Here is a 19,156-nt window from a genome sequence, read left to right on the forward strand (position 1 = left end):
GGGACAATGCTAGGAGCCCTAATACGTGGCATAAATAGTATACAAACCATAACTAATGATGCACAAATACAAGAAAATAATTAGATAACTGGGAGCTCCTAAAAATCAAACATTTACACTCATGAAAAGACTTCACCAAAAGAGTAAAAAGACAACCTACGGACCAGGAAAAAATTTTTGGTTATGACATATCCAATAAAGGTCTAACATCTAAAATCTACAAGACACTTTAATACCTTTGCAACAAAAAAGCAATCCAATTAAAAAATGGGCAAAGGATATGAAGTGACACTTCACCAAAGACAACATTCAGGCAGTTAACAGACACATGAAGAAATGTTTATGATCTTTAGCCATTAGAGAAATGCAAATCAACAAGGCCGGCATTAATCCAAAAAACATAAAATATATGTTGGGAGAGATTATGGAGAGATTGAAACACTTATGCACTGGTTGTGGGAATGTAAAATAGTACAACCACTTCAGAAAACAATCTGGCGTTTCCTTAAAAAGCTAGAAACAAAGTGGTAAGTTTGGTGAAGGGTAAGACAGTACACGGTAGTGGGGGAGCCAGTACAGCTTGTACGATACAAGGTCACGGAAGCTCCATAGACACATCCAAACTCCATGCGGGGCTGAATTACTGGGCTGAGTGCTGTGGGCACCATGCTCTCGGGGAACATCTAGCTAAATTGGCATAACATAGTTTATAAAGAAAATGTTCTACCTTCTACATTGATGGGTAGTGTCTGGGGTCTTAAAAGCTTGTAATCGGACATTTAAGATACCCCACTGGTCTCACCCCACTGGGAGTAATGGAGAATGAAGAAAACCAAGGACACAAGGGAAAGATTAGTCTAAAGGACTAACAAACCACAACTACCACAGCCTCCACCAGACTGAGTCCGGCACAACTAGATAGTGCCTGGCTACCACCACTGACCCCTCTGACAGGGATCACAATAGAGGGTCCTAGACAGAGCTGGAGAAAAATGTAGAATAAAATTCTAATTCACAAAAAAGACCAGACTTACTGGCCTGACAGAGACTGGAGAAACCCTGAGCATATGGCCCCCAGACACCCTTTTAGCTCAGTAATTAAGTTCACCCTTCAGCCAAAGATTAGAAAGGCCCAAAAAACAAAATGAGACTAAAGGGGCACACCAGCCGAGGGTCAAGGACTAGAATGCAGGAGGGGACAGCAAAGCTGGTAATAGGGAACCCAAAGCAAAGGGGAGAGTGGTGACGTGTTGTAAAGTTGGTAACTGATGTGACAAGACAATATGTGTGTTAATTGTTTAATGAGAAGCTAGTTTGTTTTGTTAACTTTCATCTAAAGCACAGTGACAAAAAAAAAAAAAGTAAATAAAATGGTATAGGAGGAGGCTGCGCAGAAGTTGATTTTCTAACAGGAAAATAATCAGTGCTGAGGGAAGTGTTTTATTTTCAAATGTCATCATTTCTATGAATACATATTTTCATTGTTTTTATTTAAAATCATGGTTTTTAATTTTTTGTTATTTAAGTAATATATAAGCCTGAAAGAAAACTTGGAAATAAGGGAAAAAAAAAAAAAAAAGCTAGAAACAGAAATACCATATCATCCAGTAATTCCACTCCTAGGAATATATCCTAGAGAAATAAGAGCTGTCACATGAATAAGACATATGCACACCCATGTTTACTGCAGCATTGTTCACAATAGCAAAAAGATGGAAACAACCTAGGTGCCCATCAACAGACGAACGGATAAACAAATTATGGTGCATATACACAATGGATTACTATACAATGATAAAGAACAATGATGAATACATGAAACATAACATGGACAAATCTAGAGGGTATTATACTGAGTGAAATTACTCAGTCACAAAAAGACAGATATTGTGTGAGACCACTATTATAAGAACTCAAGAAAAGACTTAAACACAGAAAAAAAGCATTCCTTGATGGTTACGAGGAGAATTCACTAACTAGATAGTAGATAAGGATCAACAACAGTGAGTGGAAGGAGAACACAAAACACAGGGCAAGTCAGCACAACTGGACGAAAGCAAAAGGTAAGAAGTTTCCTGGACACATCCAAACATTTTGAGGAACAGAGTGGCTAGGGGCTAGTGTCCGGGGACCATAATTTAGGGGGACATCTAGATAAACAGACATAGCAGTTTATTAAGAAAATGTTCTGCATCCCACTTTGGTGAGTGGCATCTGGGGTCCTAAAAGCTTGTGAGCGATCACCTAAGATGCATCATTGGCCTCATCCCACTTGGAGCAAAGGAGAATGAAGAAAACCAAAGACAGGGTGCCCAGCTATAACCAATGAATGCCCTGACAGGAACACAACAGAGAAACTCCAAGGGAGCAGGAGAGCAGTGGGATGCAGACCTCAAATTCTCGTAAAAAGACCACACTTAATGCTTTGACTGAGACTAGAAGGACCCCGGAGGTCATGGTTCCCAGACCTTCTGTTGGCACACGACAGGAACCATTCCCAAAGCCAACTATTCAGACAGGGATTGGACTGGACTATGCAATAGAAAAAGATACTGGTGAAGAATGAGCTTCTTGGCTCAAGTAGACACATGAGACTATGTGGCCAGCTCCTGTCTGGAGGGAAGATGAGAGGGCAGGGGGGTCAGAAGCTGGGTGAATGGACATGAAAATAGAGAGTGGAGAGAAGGAGTATGCTGTCTCATTATGGGGAGAGCAATTAGGAGTACACAGCAAGGTACATATACATTTTTGTATGGGAGACTGACCTGATTTGTAAACTTTCACTTAAAGCACAATAAAAATTAAAAAAGAAAGAAAACCAAAGGCACAAGGAAAATATCAGCCCAAGAGACAGAAAGAGCCACATAAACTAGAGACTCCACCAGCCTGTGACCAGAACTAGATGGTGCCTGGCTACCACCAATGACCACCCTGAAAAGGGAACACAACATAGGGTCCTGGACGGAGCAGGAGAAAAGTACGGAGCAGAACTCAAATTCACTTAAAAAGATGAGGCTTAATGGTCTGACAGAGACTGGAGGAATCCCCACAACTATGGCCCCTGGATGCTCTGTTATCCCAGAACTGAAACCATTCCTGAAGCCCATTCTTCAAAGGTTAGACAGTACTATAAAACAAAAACTAACACACGTGAGGTGTGTGCTTCTTAGTTCAACCAGATACACAAGACCAAATGGGCAGCTCCTGTCCAAAGGCAGGACAAGAAGGCAGGAAGGGACAGGAACTGGTTGAACAGACACAGGGAACCTGGGGTGGAAAGGAGGAGTGTGCTGTAACATCGCGGGGATTGCAACTAATGTCACAAAACAATAGGTGTTTATCTTTTTGTATGAGAAATTAACTTGAGCTGTAAACTTCCACATAAAGCATAACTAAAAAAAAAAAGGCCAATACCAGTCAATTTCGGCCATTAATGCCTAGGATATTGATTTCTATGCATTCCATTTCATTTTTGACTTCCAATTTTTCTAGATTCATACTTCATACATTCCACATTTCGATATTTAATGGATGTCTGCAGCGGTTTCTTCTCATTTTGAGTCATGCCACATTAGCAAACGGAGGTCCCGAAAGCTTGACTCCATCCACGTTATTAAGGTTGACTCTACTTTGAGGAGGCAGCTCTTCCCCAGTCGTATTCTGAGTGCCTTCCAACCTGAAAGGCATACCTTCTGGCACTGTATCAGACAAAATATTCGGCCGCTATTCTTAAGTTTTTCACTGGCCAATTTTTCAGAAGTAGACTGCCACGTCCTCCTTCCTAGTCTGTCTTAATCTGGAAGCGCTGATGAAACGCATCCACCAAAGGTGACCCTCCTAGTACTTGAAATTTCAGTGGCAAAGCTTCCAGTATCACAGCAGCACAAAAGCCACCACTGTACTAGAAACTGACAGACACGTGGTGGCTTCTGTCACTAGGGAATTGCAAACTGAAACAGTAAGACGCCACTACCTATGTATGTAGTCCTATAAGGTTGCTGTGAGTCAGAATCGACTCGACAGCACCGGGTTTGGTTTTTACCTATGTATTTATGTATGTACCTAACGTGTAATCAGGGTTGGAGGAAGACTCATTAACAACCTGTGATAAGCAGATGACACAATCTTGCTTGCTGAAAGTGAAGAGGACTTGAAATAATTACTGATAAAGATCAAAGACTACAGCCTTCAGTATGGATTACACTTCAACATCAAGAAAACAAAAATCCTCACAACTCGACCAATAAGCAACATCACGATAAATGGAGAAAAGATTGAAGTTGTCAAGGATTTCATTTTCCCTGGATCCACAATGAACGTCCATGGAAGCAGCAGTCAAGAAATCTAAATGATGTGTTGCACTGGGCGAATCTGCTGCAAAAGATCTTTTTAAAGTGTTAAAAAGCAAAGATAACACCTTGAGGATTAAGGTGCGTCTGACCCAAGCCATGGTATTTTCAACAGTCTCACATGCATGCAAAAGCTGGACAATGAATAAGGAAGACAAAGAAGATCTGATGCCTTTCAGTTATGGTGCTGGTGAAGAATACTGAAGACACCATGAACTGCCAGAAGAACAAAGAAATCTGTCTTGGAAGAAGTACAACCAGACTGCTCCTTATAAGCAAGAATGGAGAGACTTCATCTCATATACTTCAGACATGGTATCAGGAGGGACCAGTCCCCAGAGAAGGACATCATGCTTGGTAAAGTCGGGGTCAGTGAAAGAGAAGAGGACCCTTAACGACACTGATTGACACAGTGGCTACAGCAATGGGCTCAAGCACAGCAATGGCTGTTAGGATGGCGCAGGACGGCACAGTGTTCCATTCTGTTGTACACAGGGTCGCTGTGAGTCAGAACTGATTTGATGGTACCTAACCACCACCACCTATGTATTAAAAAAAAAAAAAATTATTAGAATGGTTAAAATCTAAACCACTGATAACACCAAAAGCAGTTGAGGATGTGGAGCAACAGGAACTCAGTTATTGGGTGGGAAGGCAAAATAATACAGCTACTTTGGAAAACAGTTTGGCAGTTCCTTACAAAACTGAACATACTCTTACCATGTTGTTTAAAGAAGTTTTCTGTAGATTTGCTCAATGCAATTTGTCATTTGATTTCTTGGCTGTTGTTTCTATTGGGTGTTGTTTGTGGATCCAAGTAAAATGAAATTCCTGAAAACGTCAATCTTTTCTCTGTTGATCATGATGTTGCTTATTGGTCCAGCTGTGATGATTTTTCTTTTATGCTGAGGTGTAATCCACACTGAGGCTGTAGTCTTTGACTTTCATCAGTAAGTGGTTCAAGTCCTCTTCACTTGCAGCAAGCAAGGTTGTGTCATCTTCATATTGCAGGTTGTTAATGAGTCTTACTATATGACCCAGCAACTGCACTCTGTAGTATCTATCCAAATGAGTCGAAAACATTTTTTCCACATAAAAGCTGGCATACAAATGTTTATAGCAGCTTTGTTCATAACTGCCAAAAACTGGAAGCAACCAAGATGTCCTTCAATAGTAAAGGGGTAAGCAAACTGTGGTACGTCCATGTTGTTCTTGCTATTAGTTGCTGTGTTGCTGTAACGGAAATATCACAAGTGGATGGTTTCAACAAACTGAAGTTTATTATCTTACAGTCTAGTAGGCTAGAAGTCCAAATTCAGGGCATCAGCTCCAGGGAAAGGCTTCCTCTCTGCTGGCTCTGGAGGAAGGTCCTTGTCATCAATCTTTCCCTGGTTTAGGGGCTTCTCAGGTGCCAAAACCCAGGTCCAAAGGATGTGCTCTGCTCCCAGCACTAGTTTCTTGCTGCTATGAGGTCCCCTGTCTCTGCTTGCTTCCCTTTCCTTTTATCTCTTACAAGATACAAGGTGGTACAGGCCACACCCCAGGGAAACTCCCTTTACATTGGATCTGGGATGTTACCTTAGTAAGAGTGTTACAATCCCACCCTAATACTCTTTAACATAATCTAATCGTGCCTCATAAACCACAGGCAGAGATTAGGATTACAGCACATAGGAAAATTACAATCACAAAATGGAAGACAACCACACAAAATGGGGAATCATGGCCTAGCCAAACTGATAGAATCGGGGGTCACAATTCAATCCATGACAGTTCCATCAAAAGTCAGCCACCAACTCATGGCAACCCCATGCACAAGGGGATCGGACTGATGTAAACCATAGGGATGTCACTGGCTTAATTTTTGTAAGTAGACAACCAGGCCTTTCTATCTACTTTGTCTTAGTATGGACATTCCACTGAAATCTGTTCAGCATCACAAAAATATAAAAGCCTCTACTGACAGATGAGTGGTGGCTGCACCTGGGGTGCGCTGGCCAGGAAATCAAACCTGGGTCTCTGATATGGAAGGCAAGAATTCTACCACTGAATGACAGTGAATCTATACATTGGAATATTATTCACCAATAAAAAGAAATGAGCCATCGAGTCACAAAAAAACATGGCAAAACCTTAAATGAATATTGTTAAGTAAAAGAAGCCAATTTAAAAAGGCTACATACTATATGACTCCAACTCTATAACATTCTGGAAAAGGCTAAACTATAGAGATAGTTAAAAAATATTAGTGGTTGCAGGGTTTCAGGGGAAGGGGTAAATAGGTCGAGCATAAAAGATTTTCAGGGCATTGAAATTATTCTGTACAATACTGTAATTATTCTGTACAATACAAAAATGCATATTACGCCATTTGTTAAAACCCATAAAGTGTACAACATAAAGAGGACACCCTAATGTGAACTATGGCCTTCAGTTGTTGATAATGTATCAATATTGGATGATCAATTGTAACAACTGTAGCAAACTAATGCAAGATGTTATAATAGAGAATACTGAAGAGGGGCAGGAGGATGTAGGGGCACATGGGAACTCTGTTCCACTCCATCCTTCTGTATAAACACAAAACTGCTTTAAAAAATAAACTCTATTAAAAAAAAAAGTAGAATGAATAGAAAATCAGGTAAGCTAAAATATGTGTAAGACACTCTTCTATATAATTGGGATGTATCAATGACAAACAAAGCTCTCTAAGAGTTGGGGAGTCTGAAATCAACGACCCGACATTAAATCATATATCTTATGTAAATGTGATGAGTACGATTGAGAAAAACTAGAGCAGGATCCAGATTATGGACAGTGCTGACAATGCAAGCAGTAATATTAATTAGGCTATTCAGAGTAGACTTCATTAAAAAGAAAGATTTGAGCTAAGATCGAGGGATGCAAAGGAATTACCAAAGGAATATCTGAGAAGAGATTGTTCCAGGAAGAGGAAACAGCCTTCATTAAAAATAATAATAATAAAAAATTTATAAGGAAGTGCAAATGTCCACAAAGAGCCAAGATAGAGGAATAAGGCACAGGGGCTTGTCCAAAAATATCATATGTAACATTATATTTTTCTATATTTATTTTGTAAATAAAGCTGTACCCACGCAGCTGCTAACTGAAAAATCAATAGTTCAAACCAGTCACTCCATGGGAGAAAGATGTGGCAGTCTGCTTCCATAAAGATCACAGCCTTGGAAACCCTATGGGGCAGTTCTACTCTGTCCTGTAGGGTTGCTATGAGTTAGAAACGACTGGATGGCAAAGATTTGTATACTATAGTGTAGTATCAGTATAGTATCAGCACAGGAATATACAAAGAGACCAATGGGGAGGAAAAAAAAATTTCCTAGAAAAGTACCCAGCAAGCACTGTAGGACAGAGATAGAAAGCAGACACTTTAATACGTAGGTAGTATCAACTAATTACTTAACTGGAATAGTAAATCTATTCTGATGTGCTCCATAGGTCCCTGGATAGCACAGTTTACATTCAACTAGTAACCTAATGACTGGAGATTTGAATCCACCAGCGGCATCACTAAAGAAAGGCCTGTTGATCCGATTCCATGAAGATTACAGTCAAAAAAACATTACAGAACAGTTTTTCTCTAACACGGGGGGTCACCATGAGTCAGAATCATCATAATGACAATGGGTTTGGTTTATGTATTCCATATACGAAAATTAATTCCAGGGAGGGAGAGAGCGGGCTGTCTCATTAGGGGGAGAGTAATTGGGAGTGTATAGCAAGGTGCATATGGGTTTTTGTGTGAGAGACTGATTTGATTTGTAAACTTTCACTTAAAGCACAATAAAAATTATTAAAAAAAAAATTAATTCCAGGTAGATTAGGTTTAAATACGAAAATGAAAAATTATACTTTCAAAAGTTATAAGCAAATGAACTAATGACACCAGAATAGAGGAAAAAAGTTCTGAAATAAGAAGAGTAAGACATAAAGAATCAGTTTGACAAATTCAACTGTATTAAAATATACAATTGTTCATCAAAAGGCAGGAAAATGCTTGAAAAGATAAGTTACATACTAAGAGAAAAATTTCCAAAGTTTATAAAGAAGACCTAAAATGTCATAGAAATATAAATTAACAATCGGAAAATATGCACAGCCTTGTCAGTAATGGAGCACTGTAAGGTAACTGCAGAATAAAATCAAAATAAGATACGATCCCATACTCTTTAAAAGAGCAAAAATTAATTGGAAAACTCTTATGGTTGGCAAGCAGATGGAACAAATAAACTACATACGCATACTTTGTGGGAGGGAAAATTTGTAAAATGCACCAGTATCTCTTGTAAATTTGAACCTGGCTATGATCTGCAACTCAGCAATTTCCCCTCACTGGAGATTTATTATGCAAGAGCACGTGGAACCTGGAAAGAGAATGAACAGAAGAGCAGCAACCTTCCCAAGAGCAAAGCTTACACTCAGTCACCCAAATTCTGTAAGCCCTACAATGGATAGGTAAACTGCGGCCCATTCATACAATGGGAAGATGCATACATAGGCACATGGATAGACTAGAGCTACAGACATCAACACGTATGAGGCTAAAAGCATCCTGAGGAAAACAAGTCAGTCGAAGAACTCAGAGTACAGACTGAATTTACAAAAATCTCAAACGAGGCAAAAGTAAACAATATAGAGTTTACAGGGCTAAGACTTGGGTGGTAAACATATGATAATAGAGATAATAATGGTAATAAAATAAGCTACAATACAGGTATTAATAATCTCCAAGCAGGAGGAGATGCGATCAGGGCAGGACACACTGAGAGGCCATAAAAACTGACCAAGGTCTACCTATTATCAGGAATTTACCCAGTCCCAGTGCCGTTGAGTTGATTCTGACTCAGAATTTAGATTAGTATTATTTAAACTATACAAAAAAGTTTACACACTCCTGATTTATGATATAGTAGACAAGAAAAAGTTTAAAGGATTATATAAAACTTGAAAGAAATGTAATTTGCATATATTAATTTTAAAAAGTCAGGTGAAAACCTCTTCTTTTTGACTTGTCTTAGTTCAGAACGACTTTTATACCTAAACTTTTGATGCCTGCATATTAAAAATTTACAATTCTATTCACTAGAGCAAGGTTTGTAAAAACAAAATATTGGAAACAATACAAGTGTCCATTCATGGCAATATGGTCAAAAACAACAAAACTAAGATCAACCTTATACAGTATTACAGAGTTTTATAAGAATTTAGATTTAAGTTCACTATGTATGGTTATGGAAACCCTGGTGGCGTAGTGGTTAAGTGCTACGGCTGCTAACCAAGAGGTGGGCAGTTCGAATCCACCAGGTGCTCCTTGGAAACTCTATGGGGTAGTTCTAATCTGTTCTATAGGGTCACTACGAGTCGGAATCAACTCGACGGCAGTGGGTTTGGTTTGGTTTTCTATGTATGGTTATAAGGAGCCTGGGTGGCACAGTGGTTAAAGCACTCTGCTGCTAACCGAAAGGTGGGCGGTTCATACCCACTAGCCACTCTGCGGGAGAAAGACGTGGAGTCTGCTTCTGTAAAGATATACAACCTTGGAAACTCTATGTGGCAGTTCTACTCTGTCCTACTGGGTCACTATGAGTTGGAATCAACTCAATGGCAACAGGTTTATGTATGGTTATAAAAAGATCTCCAGGATAATTTCATTAAAAAGCAAGCGTAAATTCCATGCTACCTCTTGATTTACAAAACTGTTGTTGTTGGGTGCCATCCAGGGAAATAAATAAAAATTTCTATTCATATTTGTTTGCTTTTACAAAAAGAAAACACTGCAAGAAGCTTAAAAAAGTGATTTCCCCCCAATGCCTTCAAGTCAATTCAACTCATAGTGGCCCTACAGGACAGAGCAGAACTGCTCCATTGGGTTTCCTGGGCTGAAACCTTTATGGGAACAGATCACCACATCCTTCTTCAAGGGAGTGGCTGGCGGGTTTGAACCGCCAACCTTGAGGTTAGCAGCCAAGCATTTAACCACTGTGCCACCAGGGCTCCTCAGAAAGTGACACTGCTGGTTATCTAAAGGTGGCTGGTGGAGGACGAATGTGCTGGGTGATGGGTGGGGACAACAGGAGGAAGAAGTCTTCACAAAGTATACTTTTTATTAAGTTCATACTGAGTTTTGAACTTTGAAGGTATTATCTATTGAAATAATATAAGTAACACTAAATTGTACTTTTAAACGTGATATAATTCATACGAGATATTTAAGGTTTTTACTAGGGATGTTTATTTGCAATTATAAAACATTTAAAATTGAATTAGGACCTAACAGTTATTCCACGGTCTAACAGAAAAATGCAAAATCAGAAAAATGTAAATTAGAGTTTTTTTTCTAAACACAGTGACCAGGGATATCAGAGTCTGTACTTTTTCTGAGAAGCCTGGCGGCACAACTGTTAAGCGCTCTTAAACTCTCAGCTGCTAACCAAAAGACTGGCGGTTCAACCCCACCCAACAGCTCTGCAGGAGTAAGACATGGTGATCTGCTTCCATAAAGATTACAGCCTAGAAAACTCTGTGGGATGGTTCTACTCCGTCACACGGGGTCACCATGAGTCAGAAACTGACTCAGTGGTGCCTAACAATAACAACAAATGCCATTTTATCTCAGCCAAGAGAATGTTTTTAAAATGGCTAAAATATTTAACACAAGATTTATATCCGTTAAAATAAAAAATTCTCAGTAGAGACATACAAATTCACATAGAAATGTTTGCTGTGGAAACCGTAAACTCAAGAACTTAAATACACTCATCTCACATAATGAGCTTCTCTAGTAAAAAACCTAGTGCTGTCGAGTCGATTCCGACTCGTAGCGACCCTACAGGACAGAGTAGAGCTGCCCCATAGAGTTTCCAAGGAGCGCCTGGAAAGGAGCTCCTAGTAAAAAAAGAACACTTTAATTTTAGCTTCTAATTCAAGACTGAGGAGAGTAGCCCAAAATTGTAGAGATTTAATACCAAGATGCAATCGATATGGAAGACTAAAGAAGAATTAACCCTCTGAATTATGGTGTTGGCAGAGAATACTGAATATACAATGGACTGCTGGAAGAACGAACAAATCTCTCCAGGAAGAGGTATAGCCAGAATGCTCCTTAGAAGCAAGAATCGTCAGACTTTGTCTCCCATACTTTGTTATCAAGAGGGAGCAGTCCCCAGAAAAGGACATCATGCTTGATAAAGTAGAGGGTCAGTGAAAAAGAAGAAGACCCTCAATGAAGTGGATAGACAAAGTAGCCGCAAAAATGAGCTTAAATATAGCAAAGACTGTGAGGATGGCACAGGGCTGGGCGGTGCTTAGTTCTGTTGTACACAGGGTCATTACGAGTTGGAACCAACTCAACAACACCGAACAATACTAGCTCTAGACATAAATAGCTGGGGGGACAAGGACTGGATTGGGGAATCATGCTTCTTACACACCTGAAAGCCTCAAGAGAAAGCACTCCCCACTGGAAAAAAGGAGGGGTCTAGAGATCCCACACAGGATCCAGGTGGACTCACTCTCCCCAGCCTCATTCCTTTGGTGAGATCAGGAGAGCACTACCACCACCTTGGATCCCACAGAGTCAGGGACCTTCAGCTACTCTCTTCCCCATTCTTTATTCCATCACACAGTGTGAGAGGTGGAGCATAGTCTCAGAACTACACAGAAATGGCTCCAGTGCCTGGGAAATGCCAAGAAAATTGTTTGCAGTGATGGGACAAGGATGGCCCTGGAGGGCCTGGGGCTCAGCCTCCGCAGCCAGAGCTGCTCCATCTTCAGGCTCTGCTCAGGAGACTGTCATTCAATACAAAGCACCAAGGCCCAGGGTGGGAATGTTAATGCCCCATAGTGCCAGTTTTGAGAATCACATACAGAAGGTGACCCCAGTCATCTAAGGCTTGAAAACCCACATATGCATAAATGAAGGGCCTAGTGACAGCGGAAGAGGGCATTGGGATGCCTTTTTGTGTTCAGTCCCTTGGCCTCCTCTGCCACCTTTTAATCTCACTCAACTACCACAGGACTGGAGTACACAGCTGGTCCCCAAACAATTCATATCTAACCTTTACCCCTTACAGTAAGAATAACCCAGTTCTCTGTGATACTCACCATTTCCTTGCTCCAGCTTCTAGAAGTCTAAGTAAATGTCCTCTCCAAGCCCAAGAAGCCACTGAGAAGGATTCTAAGAGGGATGGAACTGGAAGCAGGGCCACTAGGCAGCCTGGAGGCAGATGAATAATGTTTGGTTCACACACCAACCAGGGCAGTTGAAATCCTTACTTGTGACTACATGGATATGGGAGATTGTCTCCCAGGAACTCTAACTGCCTAGACTGGACTAGTTCTCTCTGTGCCATACCTGGGATCTGAAATGGAAGAAGGATGGGAAGGAAACAGTGTTGAGTAACCAGTAAGTGACAGGTTCTTGGCCTTCAGCTCTTTCCCTGGGCAGGGATTCCTCCCAGCCACACTGAGAGTATTTGCATTTAAGGCAGAACAGGCTTCAGCCCTCCAGAGCACGTACCTGCACTCTTCCCGCTGCTCCACAGGTCTCTTCCTTCTGGCAACAAGATAACAGATGGTGGAATTTAATCACACCAGAACATCAGGGGCACCAAGGCCTGGACAGGCTACAAAATTTGAACCTGATTTCCTCCAGAATTCAGGGGTCCAAGGTTGAGGTTGTGAGTTCACCTATATAACTTTACCTTTTTTTGATCAACATACATACTTTGATATCAACATGGGTGCTTTTCAGGGAGAATATATTTTTCGAGTTTGGTCAATACCTTGTCATGCATCATTGATTTTTTTATTACATGCACTTAAAACACTTCTCTTGTGCTTTGCATTTTCTTACTAATTTTCATTTCATTTCTAGCACTGTAATATATGACCGGTATTTCTCCTGTTGATTTTGCAATTAACACCTCTCTCCCACACACTTTTCTTTTCCCCTTGGCTTACTGCCCATGACTCCACCAGTCGCCAAGCTTTCTGTAAATCTGGGAGGATTCCTGACACTTTCTCTTTCAACATTATAATAAATTGATCAACCAATAAATCAGAAAAAGAGTAAGTATTTTTTAAGGGGCAGCCTCCTGTCTCTGTTCTTGTAACTTCTCACCCTGCTTCTCCACCCAGCTGAATTCTACTCTTTTATTTCTTGATCTCAGTATAAACGTTCTCTCTCACATAATCTTTGTACCAGAGTCTCCCCTTTCGGCATCATTCTTGCTTTTATTATTTTCTGTAGCTGCTGTGCTGTGTTGTTAGGTGCTATCAAGTCAGTTCTGACTCTTAGTGACCCTATGTACAAAAGAACAAAAACACTGCCCGCTCCTGTGCCATCATCACAATTGTTGTCATGTTTCAGCTTACTGTTGCAGCCACGGTGTCAACCCATCTCATTGAGGGTCCTCCTCTTTTTCGATGAACCTCTGCCTTACCAGGCATGAAGTCCTTCTCCAGGAACTGGTCTCTCCTGATGTCCCAAATGCATGAGACAAAACCTCACCATTCTCTCTTCCAAGGAGTGCTCTGGCTGCATTCTTCCAAGACAGACTTGTTTGTTATTCTGGCAGCCCATGATATATTCAATATTCTTCACCAACACCATAATTTAAAGATGTCAATTCTTTTCGGTCTTCCTTATTCATTGTCCAGCTTTTGCACGCATATGAGGTGACTGAAAATATGATGGCTTGGGTCAGGTGCGCCTCAGTCCTCAAAGTGACATTTTCGCTTTTTAACGCTTTAAAGAGGTCTTTCGAAGCAGATTTGCCCAATGCAATACATCCTTTGATTTCTTGACTGCTGCTTCCATGGGCATTGATTGTGGTTCCAAGTAAAATGAAATTGTTGACAATTTGAACATTTTCTCCCTTAATCTTGATGTGGCTGACTAGCCCAGTTGTGAGGATTTTTGTTTTCTTTACGTTGAGGTGTAAGCTCTACTGAAGGCTGTAGTCTTTGACCTTCATCAGTAAGTGCTTAAAGTCCTCTTCACTTTCAGCAAGCAAGACTGTGTCACCTGCATATGGCAAGTTCTTAATTAGTCTTCCTCCAGCCCCAAACTGCGTTCTTCTTCATACAGTCCAGCTTCTTGGTTTATCTACTCAGCATACAGACTGATTAAGTATGGTGAAAGGATACAACCCCAACACACACCTTTCCAGATTTTAAAACATGCAGTATCCCCTTGACCTGTTTGAAGGACTGTCTGTTGTTCTATATATAGGTACCACATGAGCACACCGAAGTGTTCTGGAATTCCCATTCTTCGCAACTTTATCCATAATTTCTTATGATCCACAAAGCTGAATGCCTTGGTATGGTCAATAAAACACAGTAAACATCTTTCTAGTATACTCTCCTTTCAGCCAAGATCCATCTGACAACAGCAGTAATACCCCTCATTCCACGTCCACTTCTGAATCTAGCTTGAATTTCTGGCAGTTTCCCATCAATGTAATTTTCTGTAATGTTGTTGCTAAGTGCGGTCGAGTTGGTTCCAACTCATACTCATAGCAACACTACATACAACAGAACAAAAACACTGCCCAGTCCCGTGCCATCCTCACAATTGTTGCTATGCTTGAGTCCATTGTTGGAGCCACTGTGTCAATCCGTCTTGCAGTGGGTCTTCCTCTTTTTCACTGACCCTCTACTTTATCAAGCATGATGTCCTTTTCTAGGAACTGATCCCTCCTGATAACATGTTCAAAGTATGTGAGAACAAGTCCTGCCATCCTTGCTTCTAATGAGCATTCTGGCTGTACTTCTTCCAAGACAGGTTTGTTCATTCTTACAGCAGTCCATGGTATATTCAATATTCTTGGCCAACACTATAATTCAAAGGCATCAATTCTTCTTCAGTCTTCCTTATTCATTGTCTAGCTTTCACATGCATATGAGTTCACTGAAAACACCATGGCTTGGGTCAGGTGCACTTTAGTCCTTAAAGTGACATCTTTGCTATTATACACCTTAAAGAGCTCTTTTGCAGCAGATTTGTCCAATGCGATGCGTCATTTGATTTCTTGACTGCTGCTTCCACGGGTGTTGGTTGTGGGACCAAGTAAAATTAAATCCCTGAAAACTTCAATCTCTTCTCCGTTTATCATGATGGTGCTTATTGATCCAGTTGTGAGAATTTTTTTTTTTTTTATGTTGAGGTGTAATCCATACCGAAGGCTGTGGTCTTTGATCTTCATCGGTTAAGTACAAGTCCTCTTCACTTTCAGCAAGCAAGACTGTGTCATCTGCATATCGCAGATTGTTAATGAGTCTTCTTCCAATCCTGATGCTCTGTTCTTCTTCATATAGTTCAGCTTCTCGGATTATTTGCTCAGTATACAGATTGAATAACTATGGTGAAAGGATACAACCCTGACGCATACCTTTCCTGACTTTAAATCACACAGTATCCCCTCGTTCTGTTCAAACAACTGCTTCTTGGTCTACATACAGGTTTCTCATGAGCACAATTAAGTATCCTGCAATTCCCATTCTTCACAACGTTATCCACAATTTGTTCTGATCCCCACACTCCAATGCCTTTGTATAGTCAATAAAACACAGGTAAATATCTTTCTGGTATTCTCTGCTTAATAGCCATGATCCATCTGACATCAGCAATGGTATCCCTTGTTCCATACCCCTCTTCTGAATCCAGCTTGAATCTGGCAGTTTCCTGTAGATGTACTGTGGCAACTGCTTTTGAATAATCTTCAGCAAATTTTGCTTGGGTGTGATATTAATGACGTTGCTTGATAACGTCCACCTTCTGTTGAATCACCTTTCTTTGGAATGGGTGCAAATAGGGATCTCTTTCAGTCGGTTTGCCAGCTAGCTGTTTTCCAAATTTCTTGGCATAGACGAATGAGCACTTCCAGCATTACATCCATTTGCTGAAACATCTCAATTGATACTCCATCAATTCCTGGAGGCTTGTTTTTCACCAAGATCTTCAGTGCTGCTCGGACCTCTTCCTTCAGTACCATCGGTTCTTGATCCTATGTCGTCTCCAGAAACGGCTGAATGTTGATCAAATTTTTTGGTACAGTGACCTTGTGTATTCCTTCCATCTTTTGATGTTTCCTGCATCTTCAATACTTTCCTGCTAGAATTCTTCAATAGCAACTCGAGGACTGAATTTTTTCTTCCATTCTTTCAGCTTGCAAAATGCCAAGCGTGTTCTTCCCTTTCGGTTTCCTATCTCCAGGTCTTCGCACATGTCATTATAATACTTTACTCTGTCTTCTCGAACCACCCTTTGAAATCTTCTGTTCAGTTCTTTTACTTCATCATTTCTCCCTTTCATTTTAACTACTCTATGTTCAAAAGCAACTTTTAGAGTCTCTTCTGGCATCCATTTTGGACTTTTCTTTATTTCCTGTCTTTAATTTTCTGTAATAGCACTCTCTAATGTTAATTCACATCCTTATTTCTATACTTATTATTTTCAGTATACATTGGAAGCTTATCAGATATGTAGCCTCTGAAGCCCCACTCCAGACCTGCTAAATCAACATCCACATTTTAACAAGATTCCCAGGTTATCCACATCTACATTCCAGTTTGAGCAGCACTCACTGCTCTAGAGCCTATAACTAAAGGAATGAACATTCTATCAACCGATGCCCTTTGAACCATCTACATTATATCATTTCACTATCTTCCTGATCCACAGCCAACCTCCATGTCTAAGCACTTCAATCTTTCTTAACTTGTTCACAACAAGCTCGTGCTTAACATCATTCATAGTTTTCTTTTCCAAAATCTATTTGCAGTACAGGAATCGGAGTTTTCTGTTTTAAACCACAAACGTACACATTCATCTCTGCATAATGCTTGTCAGTGGCTGTCCACTGGCCTATAAAAAAGCACAGAACAGTCAGCATGGTTCTAAACACGTTGCCATTGCCTCCTCCAGTCTGACTTACATCCGCCTCAGGAATTTTTTTCTCAACTGAAATACCCTCTCCACCCTCACCCCTCCCACCTGCTATAAAACCCCCTCAACCATGTATGCAGCTAAATCCCACTTAAATAATTTTCCCCATCTAGCTGTCTAGCCTGAGTCTAAGGTTGGTTCCTTTTACTAAAAAAAAAAAAAAAAAAAAAAGATATAGGCCGTCAAATGTCCCTGACTCTTCATTATTTAAAATTGTCTCCCATGCTAGACTGTCACTCTCTGAGAAGGTGACATGTGAAAATGAATCCTGAATTATGAGAATTATGGGATTCCTGTGGTAAAAGATTTTCCCCTAGTTAGAGGAAATTATTTGGTGCAAAGGCAGATTGGCAGGGAAAACCTTCATCTTTGAAAAAGTTTTTTTCTTCATCATGTTACAGATGCCAAACACAGTATTATTCATCACTTTAAGCTCAACTACTTCATGCGCAAAATTACTTACTATAAATCATGACTTCCTAATATTTGCACATTTCACATTTATGTAAGCAAGAGTACTTTGCAAAATAATTATTACAAATGATGAGGTACTTTTTGCAACACTGTAGTGTTACTGACCTTCTGGGATTTAATTATTTTGATTAGTGTCATTACATATGCCTGGCATTTTGCCCTCATTCCTAATATTCACTGCTCTGACACTGGGAATATGCACGGCATTTGTTCCAAGAAACCTTAACCCTATTAAGAAATGTGGCTCTTTGGTAGAGCTTGTGCCTGAATCACCAGCATCCAATCCTGTCTAAGCTAAGCCTTAAGATCTTAGCAAAACACTGGGTGTGATCTCTACCAATCGCTCCTCGTCTATATTAAGCATGTTCAGCTACATCACATTTTACATCGGACCAACTATGGTTAGCCATATCGTTTCTGACAAAATCGTGACAAAAATTTCTGCCTTTCAGCCAAAAATATTCCTTGAAATATGCCTCTCACTACATATTTTCCTCCCCAAAGTGGGATAGATATGGTCCTAAATGCACGTACTAGTCCCAGCTCACGGTTTTTAATTCATGTCCTAAAAAAAAAAAAAAAAAAAATTTTTTTTTTTTTTTAAACAACTTATAGCCACTAAAGTAGGGGGAGGGTGGATATATTCCTCACCACAATCTTACTCAAAAGTCCTGCCCTGATGAACCACTGAAAACCAGGGGGAGCACGGTCAACGGAAGACTGGAGCAGGTCAGAGCAGGCTAACTACTCTGGGCTTAAATGAATATCAAACTCTACTTTTCTCACAAACTCCTGGGTGAAGTGCTGCTGCTGGACTGAGAACCACACTTTTGCTTAGCGAGGATTTACACGATTTTACCTGTCACTGCACCGAGACCCAGGTCCAGTCCACCACTCTGCCTTCCCAATCCCGGAATCGCATAAAGCAGCCGCGGATCAGGCGCGCACGGGCGCGTGGGCTGGGCTTTCGGAGGAGGCAGCAGCGGCGACAGGAAAGCGGCGGCGGCGGTTAACAAGAAAGCGACGGCGGCAGCGGCGGCGGCGGCAGAAGGGCCCAGGCACACTTCGGCTACAGAATGTCGCGCGGCTGGAGCTGGCCAGGGAGGGCGGAGAGGCCAGGACCAGTAGGACAGCTGGAGTAGTGCCCTTAGCCCCGCGGGCTGCTCCTGCTGCTGGACCAGGCTGGCCCAGAAACACGCAGAACATCCCGCACAGAAGCCGGAGCGCGACCAAACATGGCCGGCGAGTCGTGCAAGGCACTTCCGCTTCCGGTCTGTGGGACTTCAGATTTGGGGACTTCTATATCCTTCTGATTTTTTAAAATATATATCCATAGGCTTGT

General features: G+C 40.9%; 1 protein-coding gene across 6 annotated transcripts in view; it reads right to left on the reverse strand.

Moving 5' to 3' along the window:
- Positions 1–18,759, reverse strand: part of LOC126072200 (zinc finger protein OZF-like) — a 50,019-nt gene extending 31,260 nt beyond the window's left edge. The window contains exons 1-3 of one of the 6 annotated variants that reach the window (XM_049877014.1): positions 18,674–18,759; positions 12,907–12,942; positions 12,492–12,603 (exon numbers count right to left, since the gene is read on the reverse strand). In XM_049877014.1, the coding sequence (XP_049732971.1) occupies positions 12,492–12,494 (3 nt within the window). In that variant the 5' untranslated portion in view covers positions 12,495–12,603; positions 12,907–12,942; positions 18,674–18,759. Of the gene's footprint in view, positions 1–12,491; positions 17,365–18,673 lie in introns of those variants that run through there. The other 5 variants (XM_049877015.1, XM_049877018.1, XM_049877020.1 and 2 more) reach the window with 5 other exon arrangements.
- Positions 18,760–19,156: the final 397 nt, after the last annotated feature.

This window comes from Elephas maximus, chromosome 3, assembly GCF_024166365.1.
Source record: "Elephas maximus indicus isolate mEleMax1 chromosome 3, mEleMax1 primary haplotype, whole genome shotgun sequence".
In the NCBI taxonomy this organism is placed as follows: Eukaryota; Metazoa; Chordata; class Mammalia; order Proboscidea; family Elephantidae; genus Elephas; species Elephas maximus.